The sequence below is a fragment of the Pongo abelii genome, chromosome 1 (assembly GCF_028885655.2).
Source record: "Pongo abelii isolate AG06213 chromosome 1, NHGRI_mPonAbe1-v2.0_pri, whole genome shotgun sequence".
In the NCBI taxonomy this organism is placed as follows: Eukaryota; Metazoa; Chordata; class Mammalia; order Primates; family Hominidae; genus Pongo; species Pongo abelii.
The window spans coordinates 118,952,781-118,971,611 of record NC_071985.2 but is presented as its reverse complement, the minus strand read 5'-3'; the positions used below and the strand labels follow the sequence as shown (position 1 = coordinate 118,971,611).

The 18,831-nt window shown below is 37.3% G+C and overlaps 1 protein-coding gene across 1 annotated transcript in view; it reads right to left on the bottom strand.

The window, feature by feature from the left end:
- Positions 1 to 18,831, bottom strand: part of RSBN1 (round spermatid basic protein 1) — a 48,258-nt gene that overhangs the window by 10,130 nt on the left and 19,297 nt on the right. The window contains exons 3-4 of the mRNA XM_024231921.2: positions 2,239 to 2,376; positions 1,781 to 1,923 (exon numbers count right to left, since the gene is read on the bottom strand). Of these exons, the coding sequence (XP_024087689.1) occupies positions 1,781 to 1,923; positions 2,239 to 2,376 (281 nt within the window). The remainder of the gene's footprint in view (positions 1 to 1,780; positions 1,924 to 2,238; positions 2,377 to 18,831) is intronic.

Here is an 18,831-nt window from a genome sequence, read left to right as displayed (position 1 = left end):
GGCCTCCTGAGTTCAAGCGATTCTCATGCCTCAACCACCTCAGTAACTAGGATTACAGGAGCATGCCACCACACTAATTTTTGTATTTTTACTAGAGACAGGGTTTTGTCATGTTGCCCGGGCTGGTCTTGAACTCCTGAACTCAAGCAATCTGCCTGCCTCAGCCTCCCAAAGTTCTGGGATTACAGGTATGAGCCACTGCGCCTGCCCTCTTTTTACTCTTTCCTATTACTTTTTTCTTAAGTTTATAAAAATCAGGAAACAAACGATGGTCATTTTTTGAGGAAAGATTACAGAACAAAAAATGTATATAGTATTTAACAATTTAATAAGATTTCAAGATTCGTCATCATCCTGCAACAAAAACTGCTATAATCTAACAATGTGCAGAACTTTCAAATGACTCCTGGGTTTTTACCATGCCACCACCCTGCATTCGTACATAATTTTTTCAAAGTATTTTCAATACATTTCAAGTACCTAAGATTATTCCATACTTAGCTCAAGTATCATTCTCCTATGAGCCTTAAGTTAAGGTTTAGATTAGTCCATTAAAACTCACTTCTGGGCACTTATTTTGAATTGCTATTTTCATAGTCTAAGCAGGTATAAATCATTTTCAGTCTCATTAAATTAGATTTTTCAAAGTACTAGAGAGTGAGTTAATCTACATTTGTCTTAAAAGTCTGAAACACAAAACATGTTAGCACAATATGAATTACTGAGGCTCGGTCCTATAGTACATTACTGGTTTCATGTAGCAAATACTGGTTACCTAGTATATGTCATGAGGACAAAGATGAATAAAACAGTCCCTGTCTTCCCAAAGCACACCTCAAATGTTAGTAAAAAATAAAAACATGTAAACAGAACTTTAATGAACAGAACATTGTAGGAAACAATTAATTACCTAAGGAAGGAAAGAAAAACTTCACAAAGGAGGTGACGTCCAAGTTAAGTTTTGTTTGGTTTTGGTTTTGGTTTGAGACAGGATCTTGTCGTGGAGTCCTGGGCTCAAGTGATCCTCCTACTTCAGCCTACCATGTAGCTAGGACTAAAGGCATATGCCACTGTGCCCAGCTCAAGCTAAGTTTTGAAAATGTATTAAGTTTGCTGTGGGACGGTAACCCCAGCACTTTGGGAGGCTGAGGCAGGAGGATCATTTGAGGCCAGGAGTTCAAAACCACCCTGGGCAATATGGTGAGACCCCATCTCTACAAAAATAAAATACACAAAACAATTTTTTTAATCAGATGGGCATGGTGGTGCACACCTATAGCCACAGTTACTTGGGAGGCTCTCCTGAGACCAAGAGTTCAAGAATACAGTGAACTATGATTGTACCACTGCACTCTAGTTCTGGGCAACAGAGTGAGACCCTATCTCAAAAAAAAAAAAAAAATAGTGCAAAAGCGAAGAGTTATGATAGACTATGGTTTGGAAAGTGAATTCAGTATGGCCGGAGAAGACTAAACACAAATACATCCAGAAAAGGTACAGTTAACCTGATTATGAATGTAAACCACCCTAAGGGGTTTGATCTTTTATCCTGCAGGCAGTTAGGGCACAGGTTTTTAAAAAATAAGTAAAAATTAAATTTGTGTTTTAGAAAAATGCCTCACTGTGATAACTGTGATGATTGGACTGAAACGAGGAACTGACAACCAAAACATTTACTTAAGGGAGCCCAAGACAAATCGTTTTCAAACTGTGCTCATTTTTATAAGCAACCAACTAAAAAAAAAATAGTTTTGCTTATTTCAGAAAAAGAAATATTTACCGTCGTCTTTTGAAGGGTGACTTTGGCATATCTGCTGTAGGGATCATCTGTTCTCCTGGCCTTACCCACATTATAGGCCCATCATCACTCTGGGACCTACACTGGAGTCGGAGGCTGGAAAGTGTACCCCAGGGCAAAGTCATCTAGAAATCAGATGGATTAGTCACATTAAAAAATTGTTTCAATGATTTATAAGTTAATCCTCCCACCCAAATAAAAGTTCTAAGAAGGCTTTTTTACAACCGTATATAAAGAAATAAATGCTATTTACATAGTAATTTATATTAAAAAGAATAATTGAATTTAAGTACTTTGTACTAATATTATATCTAAACATTTCTGTGCAAAACACTGGATAAATTTAATTTCAGTAGGCAATATTAGCTAAATACTCTTCAACGTATGAAGTGCCCACTTAAGTAAAGATCAAAACTTTAATAATCTTAATTAACACTCACTTTCAGAAATGGTGATTCTTCTAACATATCAAGGAACTCTGGGAAATAATCACCAACTTCTTCATCTACTGCTCCAACGAGACTTATCTGCCGCATAGGACCTGCTCGGTAGGTGCCACAGCAGTATGTCCTGTTGACCTAAGATAAAACAAAAGAGGGAAAAATGGACTGAGGTATAACTATAATATAATTAAAGAATTAAAATAGGTTATTGTTTCCAACGTCGCCATTTCTTCTACAAACTAAGAACTGAAAGGTCAATACCTTGAATAAGTCAGAGAGGCACCCAAGCACACTGACAAATACACTAATACATATGCCACAAGCAAATTTCAATGTGTGAGTTAACCTGAACATCTCAAAGAAATATTGAAGACATTAATATCTATTTAATACTTAAACTTCTCTAAAAATTATTTTTTTAACTTTGTGATATTTTAGAGTGTGATCTTTATTGAAGAAAAAAACATATAAAAGTAAAATCATCAGGGCAGGGAGAAAAATAGACCATGGTCATATTAATCTTCCATCTTCACTTTAGCCCAGATACCAGGATACCAGGCTCACTCTTACCAAGACAGGCCAATCTTTTTTTTTTTTTTTTTTTCTTTTTTTTTGAGATGGAGTTTCACTCTTTGTCCCACAGGCTGGAGTGCAATGGCATGATCTCAGCTCACTGCAACCTCCACCTCCCAATTCAAGCAATTCTCCTCCCTCAGACTCCCAAGTAGCTGGAATTACAGGTATGCGCCACTGCGCCTGGTAATTTTTGTATTTTTTTAGTAGAGATGGGGTTTCAACACGTTGGCCAGGCTGGTCTTGAACTCCTGACCTCAAGTGATCCACCCACCTTGGCCTCCCAAAGTTTTAGGAGTACAGGTGTGAGCCACCAAGCCCGGCCCCAATCTTTTTCTCTACTCAACTTATGACAAACTTATTTCTACCTCCAGTGATTTTTCTCTTGAATCTGCCCAATCTGGAATGTCCTCTTTTCTGTCAACCCAAATCGTATCCAACTTTCAAAGAGCAGTTCAAAAGCTCTTTTTTTCCAGAAGTCTTTCTGGTCACACTCCACGATCTCTCCCTTCTCTGAAGTCTAATGTTACCTACGAGCAACATACATTTTCTCTATATCAACTCTCCAGTGAATGTAGGACATATCCTATATAAATATGTAGCCCAGAGCATCCTATCTAGCATTTGAATGGAATCTATCATTAATTCCATACAATCTGATACTATTCCTCTAGTCATTTTATGTATGTTCTTATCTTATGTAATCTCCAATTTAGAGTTTCTCAAGAATAGAGAGACGGATCCTGTACATAGCAATGGACTAGACTAGAAATGCTGTATTTAACCAGAATTTCCACTTCAGATCAGTTACCTAGCATTTTCTACCTCTGTTAAAATGCAGATTAAATTTAAAAGCCTAACATATAGCTGTACCTTTATATAAAATGGCTCTTCATTGAACATTAAAAAAAAATTTAAAGAAGCTACTGTCACGTTTCAAATACCACCTATTTTGCCTTAATAGGAAACAGTCTACATAAATGACCATCTAGGATATCTTACCACAATTCTTCACCATTTGTTCTTTAGCAGCATTTTTAGAATCAATTTTTTTCCATAGACAATTTAACATCACCCACACATATATACACAGAAAAAAAGGGCCGTAGATCTTGTTCTCAAATAGCAGGGGTAGGGATTTTTTAATTCCTTACAAATCCTCCCCCCAAAGATTACTTTAGATGATTCTTAAGCAACAGCCACCCAGGCCAGAATTACCTTATATATATTCATATGAATTACTTTCCATAAGTTTCGTATGATCATCATGCCATAAAAAGCCAGGGGTGGCAGCATGGAACAAAGGCTCATCATGGGATATAGAGATAAGGAAGGGGAAGAAAGGTAAGTCTTTTTAAATCATTATTCTAACCTTTCTAAGCATTCTAAAACAACTAAAGTAGATTTAACCTTCAGCAACATTTCTAGGAATCATATGCTTTTAGGGGTAATAAGAAATTATCAGTCTCGGCCAGGCACGGTGGTGCATGCCTGTAATCCCAGCACTTTGGGAGGCCAAAGCAGGTGTATCATGATGTCAGGAGTTCAAGACCAGCCTGGCCAAGATGGTGAAATCCCGTCTCTATTAAAAATACAAAAATTAGCCAGGCGTGGTGGTGCATGCCTGTAGTCCCAGCTACTCGGGAGGCTGAGGCAGAGAACTGCTTGAACACGGGAGGCAGAGTTTCATTGAGCCAAAATCGTGCCACTGCACTCCAGCCTGGGCGACAGGGCAAGACTCCGTCTCAGAAAAAAAAGAAAGAAATATCAGCCTCCCCAAAACACCTCTCCCAACTATTCCCAGTCTCAGAAATTCCTTTACTAAGAAAGGGTTTCACTCTATACAGGCATTTTACGGGACAAATGTCCTAAAGACCTATCATAATCTTTTTAAAATCTTTTTCCCAGCCAGAAGTGACTCTTAAGACCTATCATAATTTAAAGCAGCCAAAACTCAAGACCAATCCTAAAGAGGTACACTGCCATGTGGCAGTTTTCAATTTACTTGGCCTGAGATTATACAACTCAATGCATTATTAACTTGAAGGAATTCATATTACTTTAAATTTTGCACACAAAGTGAGACTGAATTAATATTCTTATATCACACCACTCCAAGTTTACCTAATTCAAATACCACTAAACTCAACAGCACTGAACTTGAAGACAACTTAGAAAGGTAAACACCTAGAATAATCAACATGCGACATGAATAAATATGAAGCATCTTTTCCTATTTGTAAAGAGAATAAAAAGGAAACCTAAAAAAGAGGAAGGCGGGAGCAACAGAAGACAAGGAGAGGGTATGACCACAAAATATAGCGACCTCATAATTTCGCCAAGACCAACATGTTTATTTTCATATATACACAAAGAAAAGCTTCTCATCTTATGAGGATCTTCACGTTCACACCTTTGTGTGAGTACCAATGTTGTATCCATGAGTGACAAAGAATTAACAATGTTCAATTTTTATTTCCTGGCAGAAGAGCCATCAAGTAAACAACTATGCTACAAAATACTAGGACTGCATTTTGAAAGCTGCAATGTATAAAGCCTATTTGGATAACTGTAGCTAACTAAGCCTAGCTAGAGAAAGCCCTTATTAGTAAACCACAACCTTCCTGTTTTCATTCCTTTACTTACATGAAATTAGACCTCTAGCTTTCTGTGACCTACGTTTTTTTCTCAGTATCAGTCCCCTCCTTCTTTCAGCTGCTTCCATATCTAGCCTTTTAAACCTCAAGGTTTATCCCTCTCTCATAAACACACTCTCATCCTCTATCCCAGTCCTTCCACCAGCCCTGCCTGCAAACCCCAGGCCTGAAACATTCAAACTATCAATCCCACCTCTAGACTTTTCCATTCCATAGGCCAATAAATCTCTTTCATCATTTAAGCCCATTTTAAAATTGACTATCCTGCAACTTGCCATCAAAAGCACCAAGATACATATACCTTTTTCACATAAGAACCCTACTTCTGTAATACTAGTCTGTATTACCTGTCTCTACTGCCTCACCTCACCTTTTATTCACATCTCATATCACTGCAATCAGGCTTCTGCCCATACCACTCCCCTGAAACAAATCACTGATGACCTCTTCACAGCCAAATTCAAGGAATGCTTTTCAATCACCTGCTTTCTTGATTTCCCTTTCCAGGCTTCCTCCTCTCCAAAACGTGGTTGTTGCAGAGTTGGCCCAGTTTTCATTCAACATATTATCTGTGGGTGGTTTCAATTATACTACAGATTTAACTACCACCTGTACCCTACTACATTCCATATCTACATCTCTAACTTAAAACTCTGCCTCAGATTCAGATCTTAACATACAAATGCCTCCTGGGCAGCCCACAGACACCCTCAAATTTAATACCTACAGAACAGAGCTCATTTTTTTGTAAGGTTCCCTTCCCCTCCCAAACCTTCTTTTTCTCCTTCTGTATGTACTTCGCCAGTTAATAATATTCATTTTCTCAGGTCCTAAATCAGGAATTGATAAATCCCTCTTCCTCATCACTTAAATCAAAATCTATCCTTCTAACTAAATCTGCAGTACCACTGCCTTAATTCAGGAAATTATCATTTCTCACCTAATTGTAAAACCTCTTAACCAGTACCCTTGCTTCAGGATTCCTATCCCCAAGAGCCATCCTACATACTGCTACAAGTAAGCTAGGAAAAAACATCTTATCATTCAACCTTCCCATTTTAAATCCTTTAGTAGCTCCATATTACCTATAGCATCAAACTAGAAAATCCTTTTTAAGGAAGACAAAGCCCCTCCTGATCTATTATTCCAAGGGAATAACAGACCAAGATTTGCCACATTCTCCACATTTGCCACATTCTAAATATACATTTTGCAAATTCTAAATAATTTCTGCTGCCTCCACAAGTTTTCACATGTTATTGTCCACCTTTACAACTCCTATATTTCCTTGACGGTATAAAATGACTCAAAATAAGGTTTCAAGCTCAAAGAACGAAAGTACATAACATTTACAGATTTTAGGTTAGATTTGGAGTTATAACTAGATCAAAAAAGATAAGGAATAGATGCATAGATTTGGAAATTGTCTATAACATATAATTTTTTAAGTGACTAAGACTTGAGAGAAAGAATAGAGAGAGACAGAACCAAGAACTGCACTTAAAGGAAAACAGATATTTGACAGACAGGAGGAAGACTTAGCTAACGAAATTGTGAAAGGATGAGGTAAGAAGTAATGCAATTAAAATGATGTAAGAATAACATTTCAAAAAATGGTCAAGGACAACTGTTTTTTAAGAAAAACAAACTGGCTGTTACGAATAGTGCTGCAATAAACATGGAAATGCAGATCTTCAACATACTGATTAAATTTCCTTGAGTTGGACATATACCAAGAAGTGGAATTGCTTGGTCACATGGTCGTTCTATTTTTAATTTTTTAAGGAACCTCCACACTGTTGACCATAATGGCTGTACTAATTTAGATTGACATTAACTGCATAAAAGTTCTCCTTTTTCCATATCCTCACCAGCATTTATTTTTTGTCTTTTTGTTAACAGCCAGAAGTGGGGTGAGGTGATATCTAATTGTAGTTCTGACTTCCATTTCCCTGATGATGAATTATGTTGAACATTTTTTCATATACCTGTTTTATGTCTTCAAATTTCAGAATGTCTATTTAGGTCTTTTGCCCACTTTTAAATCAGATTATTTCGTTGTTGTTGTTGTTATTGGGTTGTTTGAATTATTTACATAAATTTTAGGCCACAGGGCAGAAAATACTATCCGGTCCTTAATAGAAAAAGTTTGCCAACCTCCAATTTAAACCACTCACAAAAGAAATCAAGCAATATGTTTGAATACAAGCTTTGTGAAAGAGAACAATCTGTATTATTCAATATTATATATCTGTAATACAAAGTGCCTGGTATGTAGTCACAAATATTTGTTGAATTTCTGTATGTTAAGGCTAGAAATGAAGTAACCAACCACAAACTCTGGCAAAAAGAAAAAAAAAGGAGGGGGAGAAGAAGAACTGCTGATTACCAGTCTATCACTTGCATTTAAAAATTTAATAAATGCAAATGTTTGTGGTACATTTAAATAATTAACAGCATAACAATGAACAGCAGTTATGACCACAAATTCAACATGCACCAACTTTCAACCTGAAAAGGCTGACAAGAAAAAAAAAGAGAGAAAAAAATAAATAAAACAAAAAAACATTCACCAACTGTAGGAAACTAATGCCAAACAAGCAAACTATTCCTTCTTTTTAGTAAGAAAATTTCCTGGGCATATGGCCAATGAGCTAGGCTCCCTGACAGCTAAATGCGGCCTGTGCCTAAGTTTGGGCCAATGAGACAGTCACATAAGTTACATATGCAATCTTCAAGGCATACCTTTATAAGTGGCTTGCCCTCCACTTCCTTTTTCTCTTTTGAGGGCTGCAACACAGAGTGGTTAAGAGCTAGTCTCAACCATGCACATGACAACACCAGTAGGAATGACAAAAATTAAAGACAGAAGGAAACTAGGATCCTGGATGACAACAAGGAACAGAGTTGCTTACCTCTGGACTGCTAAACAAGAGACAAACTTTTGTTCTAGCTACTGCACATTGGTCCTCATTGTTATGGTTTTTTAGCCTATATCTTGTATACTTTGTAATGAGGGAGGCAATATTCTGCATTGCACAGAGATATCATCTGGGGTGTGATCTCCCGATCTGGGCTAAAAAATATCTATAACTAGGGCACACCCAAAATAGAACATTTAAAGTGACTAGGGACTTGCAAACCATACAAAATGGAGGAAGAATGCAAGAAATCAAAAGTATTTCAAAAGTATTTAACTTGAAAAGATTAAAGGAGGGACACAGTCTTCAAATACTTGGAGGCCTGTAACATGAGTTACAGGAAAGCAGGTGTCATTCATTTACCACAAGTTTATTGTACAGTCATGTGTCACCTAATGACAGAAATACATTCTGAGAAATGTCATTAGGCAATTTGTGGTTGAGAACATCACAGATTGTACTTACACAAATCTAAGTGGTATAGTCTACTACACACCTAGGCTATATGACATAGCCTATTGCTCCTAGGCTACAAAACTTACAGCATGTTATTGTACTGAATACTGTAGTCCAGTGATCTCCAACCTTTTTGGCATGAGGGACCGGTTTTGTGAAAGACAATTTTTCCACGGAAAAGGGTGGGGAGTTGGCGGGCATGGTTCTGGATGAAACTGACCCACCTCAGATCATCAGGCATTAGTCATATTCTCATAAGAAGTGTGCAACCTAGATCCCTCACATGCACAGTTCACAACAGAGTTCACACTCCTATGAGAATCGAATGCTGCAGGTTATCTGACAGGAGGTAGAGCTCAAGCAGCAATGCTATTATAGCTTGCTGCAGCCAGGTTTTTAACAGGCCACAGACTAGTACTGGCGGACCAGTACAGTTGAGGACCCCTGCCGTAGATACCTGAAACACAATGGTAAGTTTTTATGTATCTAAACACATTTAACTTCCCATGCTTGCAGAATAGGAAGTTGTTCTGGGTCAGTGAGTGGTGAGTGGTGAGTGAATGTGAAGGCCTAGGACACTGCTGTACACTACTGTAGACTTTATCAACAGTGTACACTTAGGTTGCACTGATTTTTAAAATTTTTCTTCCTTCAGTAATTAACTTTAGCTTACTGTAATTTTTATAAACTTTATGAGTTTTTTAATTCTTTGACTCTTGTAATAACACATAGTTTAAAACACATTGTACAGCTATACAAAAATACTTTCTTTATGTCCTTATTCTGTAAGGTATTTTCTACTTAAAAACTTTTTTTTACTTTTTTTAAACCTTTTTTGTTAAAAACAAAGATACAAATGCACACATTGGCCTATGCCTACAACAGGGTCGGAATGATTAATATCACTGTCTTTCATCTCCACAACTTGTCCTGCTGAAAAGTCTTCAGGGGCAATAACACTCACGGAGCTATCATCTGCTATGATAACAAAGCCTTCTTCTGTAATATCTCCTGAAAGATCTGTCTGAGGCTGTTTTACAGTTAACTTTTTTTTAATAAGTAGAAGTATGCTCTAAAATAATGATAAAAGGTATAGGAAATATAGTAAGTGATAGGAATTTTTCAGCTCCATTATAATCTTATGGAATCAGCATTACATATGCAGTCTGTCATTGACTGAAACGTCACTACGTAGCACATAAACATATATTTTATGCCACTGTCCTCAACACAGGTATAGCAAACCAGACCTATTCCTGGCCACTTGAAGCTTACAGTCTAGTAAGGAGAGGCAGACACTAATCTAAATAAACATTTAATTATAAACTGTGATCTTCAGAATGTAAGATGTATGACACTATGAAAAAGAACATGAGATCCTGATTCGGGGAATAAAGTATTCCTTGAAGTAACATTGAGCTCAAATCTGAAGAACAAGTTCAGAGGGAAACAAAATCTCTTAAGCATTGCCCTTTCCAAGATCTAAAAGAAAGCTAATGATAATAAACACAGAAAGCAGAAGAGAAAAATAAAGATGAGACTGGAAAAATCAGCTGTGGCTGGATTATGGAGAGCCTAGAAGATCACATCAAGGATTCTGGAAAGTCACTAAAGGATCTGAAGAGAAGGAAAGTTACCCAATTTGCCTTTGGTTTTTCGTTTGTTTAGTTTTCTCAGAGGGGCACAAAAAGTAAAGAGATCAGCTAGGAGTATTCTATAATATGCCAAATAAGAAATGTTAGGCTAAGCTAATAACTTGATTTTAAATAGGGACTTATTTTTAAAAGAAAAAAAAGAGATCTGAAAATTATACAGGAGATAAAATTGTCAAGATGTGGACAAAGATTGGATATGATAGATAAGAGAAAGAAGTATCAAAGATGACTACCAGGTTCTGTACTTCGGAACCTGACACAGCAACTATTCTCTCTTCTGGAGGAGGATCAGGTTTCACTGTTTTGGACATGATTAGCTGGAAGTATGTGATAGGTTGAAAAATGGCTTCCAAAGAACCTAACCCCTAGAACCTAATCCCTAGAATCTGTGAATGTTACCTTATGGCAAAAGGGACTCTGCAGATGTGAATAAATTAAGGATCCTGAGATGGGGAGAGTCTCCTGGATTATCCAGGTGGGCTTAAATGTAATAACATGTGTCTTTGTAAGACTGAGGCAGAGAGATATTTGAGAAGGCGATGTGATGATAGAAGCATAGCCTGGGGTAATATACTTTGAAGATGGAGGAAGGGGCCACAAGCTAGGAAATATAAGACACAAAAAGCTAAAAAAGGCAAAAACTTCATTTTTTTCCCTCAGAGCCTTCAGAACTGTAAGAAACTAAATTTGTGCTGTTTTAAGCCATTGTTTAGGGGCCGGGTGCAGTGGCACACACCTGTAATCCCAGCACTTTGGGAGGCCAAAGCAGGCGGATCACTTGAGCCCAGGAGTTCAAGACCAGCCTGGGCAACATGGTGAAACCCTATCTCTACTAAAAAAAATACAAAAAATTAGCCGGGCGTGGTGGTGAGTGCCTGTAGTCTATTTCTAAATTTTCGGTCTTGCTGAACAGAGCTCATAAACTAATTACACTGATTTAATAATTAAATCTTTAGAATATATTGGTACCAGGTAAGGCACTCCTCCATCATTACTTTTTCTTTTCTGGCTGTTCTTGCCTACTTATTTTTGCATATAAACTTCAATATCTGCTTGGTTGTTTCAAAAAACAACTATTTCTATTTTATTAGGATTGTGTTCAATTTATAACTTAGGAGAAACTGTCATTCTGATATTGATTCTTCTTCCCCAGGAACACAGTAATATATCTTTCCATTTAAGTCCTCTTTTGTGTGATCATGTTTCAACACTAATAGGAAGAATCTGATAAAGATGAAAAGGTGAAGAGGACTGCTGTTTAAACATGGTAGACTGGATGTATGATTTTTTTCTATTCCTTATCAAAATCCCACTCAAGTGAGAATAAAATAGCAAGGCTATAAATCCCAGATAATCAAAGAGAACAGAAGTAAAATCTACAGATACAAGCTATCAAAATGTTTTTGGAAGGTGAAAAATGTACAGGGAAATTTGTAAACTGAGAACTCTGGCTAACTTTTATAGAAGGCAAGAACAAAGCATGCAACTAAAAACAAAAAAGGTGGGTTTAAAATCTGCTTGAGTCAGTGAGACCCTTCCACTTACATTCTACCTTCCTATCCCATGCTCCTTTTTCCTCACCTTATTTGTGGTGAAAGTGAACCAAATGACTACAGACACAAGGCTACAAGGCACAAGTATGGGAGAGAACCATTATACTGCAAGCAGGGAATTAAGCAAAATCCCAGTTATTTAACAATGCAATCGCCTACCTCCTTCCAAGAATTCTAGCAGACAGGTGTATAACCTACTCCATCCCCTGACAAAAATGTGGTAGATTTTTAGCTGTAGAAACTAAAGGCCCAAGAAACAATATCTTTAAACACTAATATTTAGAGCTTTTCTCACAATATGACCACATTCCCTATCCAGTCTTCAATCGACAAATCCCACCCATGTGTTCACAGAGTTTCTAATGTTTTATAACAACTCATGTTTCAATATGAACAGATCACCATGTTTGATGAAAACATAAACAGAAGACTAAAATAAAAATAAAAAAGAACTTGAACAACTTAAGAGTATAAAAGAAAACTTAAAAACAAGTGTAATTAGTATCAGAGAGATGAAAAAGGGTATTGTATCCATGAAACAATAGGAAGTTATTTAAAAAGGAACAGAGAAGAACAAGCTCTCAAACTGAAAACATTACAGCTGACATTAATCAACATTAAGAAGCTAGTTAAATCTACCCCCAGAAAGCAGTAAAAAAGACAATGAAAAATATAATAGGAAAGATAAGAAAATTGAGGTTCAATCGGGAGGCCTAATATACAATTAATAAAAGTTTCAGAAAAAAAATGAAAACTAAGAAAGAAAGTTAACAAGTAATACAAGAAAAAACTCCATAAAGGATGGATTTCCACATAAGAAAGGGTGGTGGGGGGTAGGGTTCAACTGCACTGATGATGTTTTATTTCTTGGGCCAGAGTGATTGTTATTATTCTTTATATCTGCGTCTGAAATATTTCATAGTAATTTTTTTAAAGAAAAATGATCCATCTCAAGGCACATTATCCTTGGTACTCAGACATTTCTATAGTAGAAATTCTGAAAGCTTCCAGAGAGAAAAAAGCAGAACACCTAAAAAAGATCAGGAATCATTATGGCATCGGATTTCTCAACAGCAACACTGTAAGTTTAAAGGCACTGAAGCAATGCCTTTATAAAGCTAAGAAAAATGACCTATCAATCAAATGTTACAGTTAAAGAAAAATTTTTCGGATGTGAGGATTGAGCTACTGAATTCAGGCAAGAGTCATGGAATGCCAGACAGGAGAAAGGACAAATAGAAACCCCAGGATACATGCGTGGATAAAAAGACCTATCAAAACAGGAAGATCCCTTGGCCAGGAGTTTGACATCAACCTGGAAAACACAGGAAGACCCTGTACCTTGCCCCGACCCCGACCCAAAAAAAGACATTTACACAAATGCTTACTGTAACACCATAATATTATAAAACTGTAAACAACCTCAATGTCCAAGAATAGGAGAATAAATAGTGAGTGTGATATTGTGCAATATGTATCTGGTCTTCATCCCTATTTCCTGAGATAGGGCCCCTAAACTTGTTATCTCCAAATAGCTCTATTTTTGTATGCTAATATTGACTGACAGGTTTAGAGCGGGGCTGATCACCTGAAAAATAAAGGTACAATTAGAGGGTTGGGACGGTCAGCCCTACCCCCACCTCCAGGGAGGGGTGCTAAAGGTCAAGCTGACCACCAACGGCCACTGGCTTAATCAATCAAGCCTACTTAACAAAGGCTTCATAAAAACTGAAGAGGTTCAGAGAGCATCTGGATAGCTGAACATGTGGAAGCAGACAGGAAGATGAACAGGAACTCATACACTTGCTGGGAGGGTGGCACACCCCAACTCTACGGGGAAAGAAGCTCCTGTGCTCGGGACCCTTCCAGACCATGCCCTGTGTTATCTCTTCATATGGCTGTTTATTTGCACCCTTTAACATATCCATCACACTAAACCCATAAACATAAGTATTTCCCTGAGTTCTCTGAGCTACTCTAGCAAATCCACTGAACTCAAAGAGGGGATCGTGGGAACCCCAACTTGAAGCCAGTTGGTCAGAAGTTCCAGAGGCCTGGACTTGTGACTGGTGGGAAGGAGGGGTCAATCCTGGGGACTGAGCCCTCTATCTGGGATCCAAAACTGACTCTGGGTAGTGTCGGAATTGAATTGTATGACACCCAGCTGGTGTCTGCTGAAGAACTGATTGCTTGCTTGCTGTGGGGGAAAAATCTCCCACATTTGGACAAAGAAGTCTTCTGTGTTGATTGTTGTTCTTTGAGAGCAGAGGAAAAGCAAAGTGTTCAAAAACAGAGATACAGTTGCCCAACAAAATACCAAATATAATGGTTAAAATTAATGTAGAATTACATGTATCAAAATAATCTTCAAAAACAATGTTGAACAAAAATAACCTACAGAATGATACACACAATACACTGTAGTTTTAAAATACAAAGGTACAAATATTATTTTTATGTTCATTTGGTATTAGTAAAATGTTAAAAGATAAAACGACATGATAAGCCACAAATTCAGAATAAAGATTTACTTCTAGGGAGAAAGGAAAAGTTTATTTAGAAAAAAAAAAGGGGAGGGGAAAGACACGAAGCAGAAATTCGCTTAATATATTTGATACTTTTAGTTATGTGGGGAGTGGGAACGGAGAAGGGAAAGGTTGGAGGGGTAGTAGCGGGTAACTGACATCAAAGATCCTAAGCTAATGGGTATAGAGTTTCTGTTTGGTATGAGGAAAAAGTTCTGGAAACGGTAGTGGTAATAGAACAATATATACACCCAATGCCACAGAATTATACACTTTAAAATGGTTAAAATGGTAAATTTTGTGTATATTTGACAAACGTTTTTTAAAAACCTTAGCAGGCTAAGGGATGGTATTCATAACACAAGTAGACAAATTAGCCTGACAAATTAGCCTTTGAGGAGGAGACAGAATATCTTCTCTACTGTAACAGGAGAGAATGAGGAAAAGATGTATACAGATAAAGTTTAAATGTATTTATGAAGAATAGGTAAACAAGCTAACCAAAGAAAAGAAGTAGGCTTCCCAGGCAATGTTTACAACCCAATGGGAAGCATTATAAAATGTTATGAAGAGACAAAGTCCCCAGTGATGGCCAATCAAAACATGATTTTTAAAAATTTGCACTTTGTAGAGGTCAGATAAGAGTATCTCTTAGTTTATGATGCTCTGAAATTCTAAAAAGATGCTATCTACAGGTCAAATGAAAGGAACTAGAATAATGGTAGATGGTATATGGTTTAAAACAGTGTTTCTTAAACTTGCCTGATCATAGGAATCAAGTCAGTCAAGGTACTTATTTCATGCCTCACTCCAGACCTCATGAACCAAAATTTCCAGAAGAGGAACCTGAGAGTCTAATGTATATTTGAACTAGCAACCCCAAATTATTCTTAGGATCTGGCAAGTTTGGGAAACTCTGGCCTGGAAATAGCACCTGAAAACAAAGAACAAGTTGAATTCTACCACTTTCCAGAGTTTATGTACTGGAGCACAGTGGAGGAAGAAACAGTATTGGGAAGACTGGAGGGAGGTAAGTACGAGACCAAAGAACAGAAAAAACTAAAGCTGCCATGGAAGCAGGAGACATAACGCCAACAGGAAAAACGCAGCCTTTGGTAAAATCAGAAGGCAAAGTGGGGAGGGGAGAAGGATGTGGCATCAAAGAGAAATACGCCTATTAAAAAAAATTGTAGTTAGTTTTGCATAAAATTTAATATATTTAAAATATCTATAAAATGTTAAACAATTATCTGTGAATATATATACTGCTGTCAATACATATGTAGTGTTTAAATTAGAAACTCAACTTCACAGTTATCCTGTATGAATTTCTGAATTAAGTAAGCTCAACTGTGTCCCCAATACATAGAGCTTCTACAAAGGACAATTATAAATCTGTTAATAACTCAGGAGAACACCAAGCTAAAAAAGCACTATGTGGAAAACCCTGTGTATGGGGGTTGAGAGCAGGTGTGGATTATTCCACAGAACTCACATTTCAGGAAGAAGCCTATTCAAGCTGACTTTTTAAAACACAGAAAGGAAAAAGCTAGCCAGCAATCTTCCTAACCTTGTGCCTTGTGAATAGAAAGGCATTCCTACTTTAAAATATATAGTGAAAAAACAGTGTGACTAGGTCAAAGTGAGTACTTAAAATAAGAGAAAAAAAAAAAGAATCAAGCCTACCATTTGTATTTATGCCATTTTATTTTATAAAACCTGCTACTTAAAATGATTATTTCTCCTTTTCTATAACACACTAATAATGCACACAGTTCCTTAAGGGTTTCTCAGCTATTTCCCAAGCTATATACTACTCTACTAGTTCTATTCTTATTAGTATTACCAATTCATTATAAAATGTTAATCAATCAAAGATCAGAGTGCATATAACAAGCCCATATAAGGCCTTGTCCCAACACACAACAAGGGAATAACATTTTTTGTTTTTCTCTGGAACCGTAGACACTAAAATTGTACACACCAATGCTACAGAACATTATCATTTTATAGAGTAATAAAAGTAATATAAGAAATAAAGCTACCTAAAGTTAAAAAGCTTTGATTCTCAGTGAAACCTCAAAATTATATATGAAAATTTTTGGAAAAGATACTTAAAACATGCAGATTTGCCAATCTCCCCTCCCCCCAGCAAACACATAGCACACACTCCTCTCCATGTACATCCTTCAATTACTTAGTTGCCAGAAGATCTCAGAGGTGATATTGAAAACAATTCCCTTTTAACTTCACTGTATTTTTAGTGTTTGTTATTATTTGCGTTTGCAATTTATGTATAGATTTTGAGACCTATATGGCCTTGGTGGTCCATTTACTAGCAACATCAGCATCCCAGAAAATGCAGACTATAAGCAAAGCTAGTGCTCACACCTGTAATCCGAACACGCTAGGAGGCCAAAGCAGGAGAATCCGTTGAGGCCAGGAGCTCAAGACTGGCCTAGATGACATAGTGAGACTCTGGCTCTATAAAAAAATTTTAAAATTAGCCAATTGTAATAGTACACACCCGTAGTCCTAGCTACTCTACTCAGGAGGCTGAGGCACTGGAAATAGCACCTGAAAGCAAAGAACAAGTTGAGTTCCACCACTTCCTAAAGTTTATGTACTGGGGTACAGTGGAGTAAGAAACAGTAGAAAGACTACTAGAGCCTAGGAGTTCAAGGCCTCAGTGAGCCATGATCACACTTCATGATCACACTTCAGCCTGGGCCACAGAGCGAGACCCCATCAAAGAAAGGAGAAGGAAAGGAAGGGAAGGGAGGGGAAGGGGAAGGGAGGAAGGAAGGAAACTCAACTTTATAAAGTTATCCTGTATCAACTGCTGAGAGTTAAGTAATCAAACAAGGATCAGCTTACTGTTTCAATGGACATATAAATTTTTCTGCTCTGGTATTAGAACATTTGAGTTTTCTAGAATGTTAAAAGAAAACCCTATATGTGGATCCTAGCTTTAGCCACCACAATAATTTAAAAATATAAAAATAACAGAAGTTTTTTCTTGCACATAATCTACATTTTACTTTCTCCTGCTTAGAGGAGCTGAGTTCTAAAGCTTCTCAAAGTTTAATGTGCATATGAATCACCTTTTAAAAATGCAGATTCTGATTCAGAAAATCTGGGTAAGAGCCCAGTCTACATTCCTAGCAAGCTCCCTGGTGGTGCCAAATTTATACATAGAGCAAACTTTTAGTAGCAAGGTTCTAAAGAAAAGGCATAATTTACAATAGTATTTAGCTGTCCACAGTTTGCAAAACACTAATCTTGATAATGTCTCCAATTCAATTCCTAATTGATAAACCTACCATTTTCCCATCCTTACTTACTGGATCCTTCATATGGGTGAAATACAAACTTCATTCTTAAAATGTAGAAAACTTCTAGTCTTTCTTCTGCCTGCCTTTCTTTTTGGTCTTTTCCCATGTTCATCATACTTACTTGTGGGTGCATCACAAGATTCCACCCTTAGTTTCATCTCTTTTCCACTGCTACTGCTGGTTCCATCTTCTGCATCTCTGCATCTCCTGCATTAATGGGTTCAACTTCTACATCTCCAACCTAGACACATCTCTCAAACTTGGATCCATACATTCAATTCCTAAGAGTTCTTTTTTTTTTCTTTTTTTCTTTATTGAGACTTGCTCTGTCACCCAGGCTGGAGTGAGTGGCGCAATCTTGGCTCACTGCAACCTCCACCTCCCAGGTTCACACCAGCATCCCGAGCAGCTGGGATTACAGGCGCCCGCCACCATGTCCAGCTAATTTTTGAATTTTTAGTAGAAATGGGGTTTCACCACTTTGACCAAGGCTGGTCTCAAAACTCCTGATCTCAAGCAATCTGTTCACCTCGGCCTCCAAACTGCTGGGATTACAGATGTGAGACACCATGCCCAGCCTTCTAACAGTTATTTCTAACTGTAAATTCCCACAGGTACCTTCAACTCAAAATATCTCAAACTGAACTCATCAACACCCTCTAGCCCTAGAAACCAGCTTTTTCAACCCTGTATTGGCTTTGACCAGCATCACCATCCACCCATTTGTCCAAATCACATCTGAAGACTATCTCTCTCTCTCACCAAGACTGGTTAAATCTCAACCTTTTAATTATTTCTCAAATTTCTTTCTTTTCTCTCTAATGTCAGTACCAGTTTGGACGTGGAGCATTTATGACATGGTTACTATTGTAACTAACTGGTATTCTTGCTTCCAATCTCACATCCTGCACCACC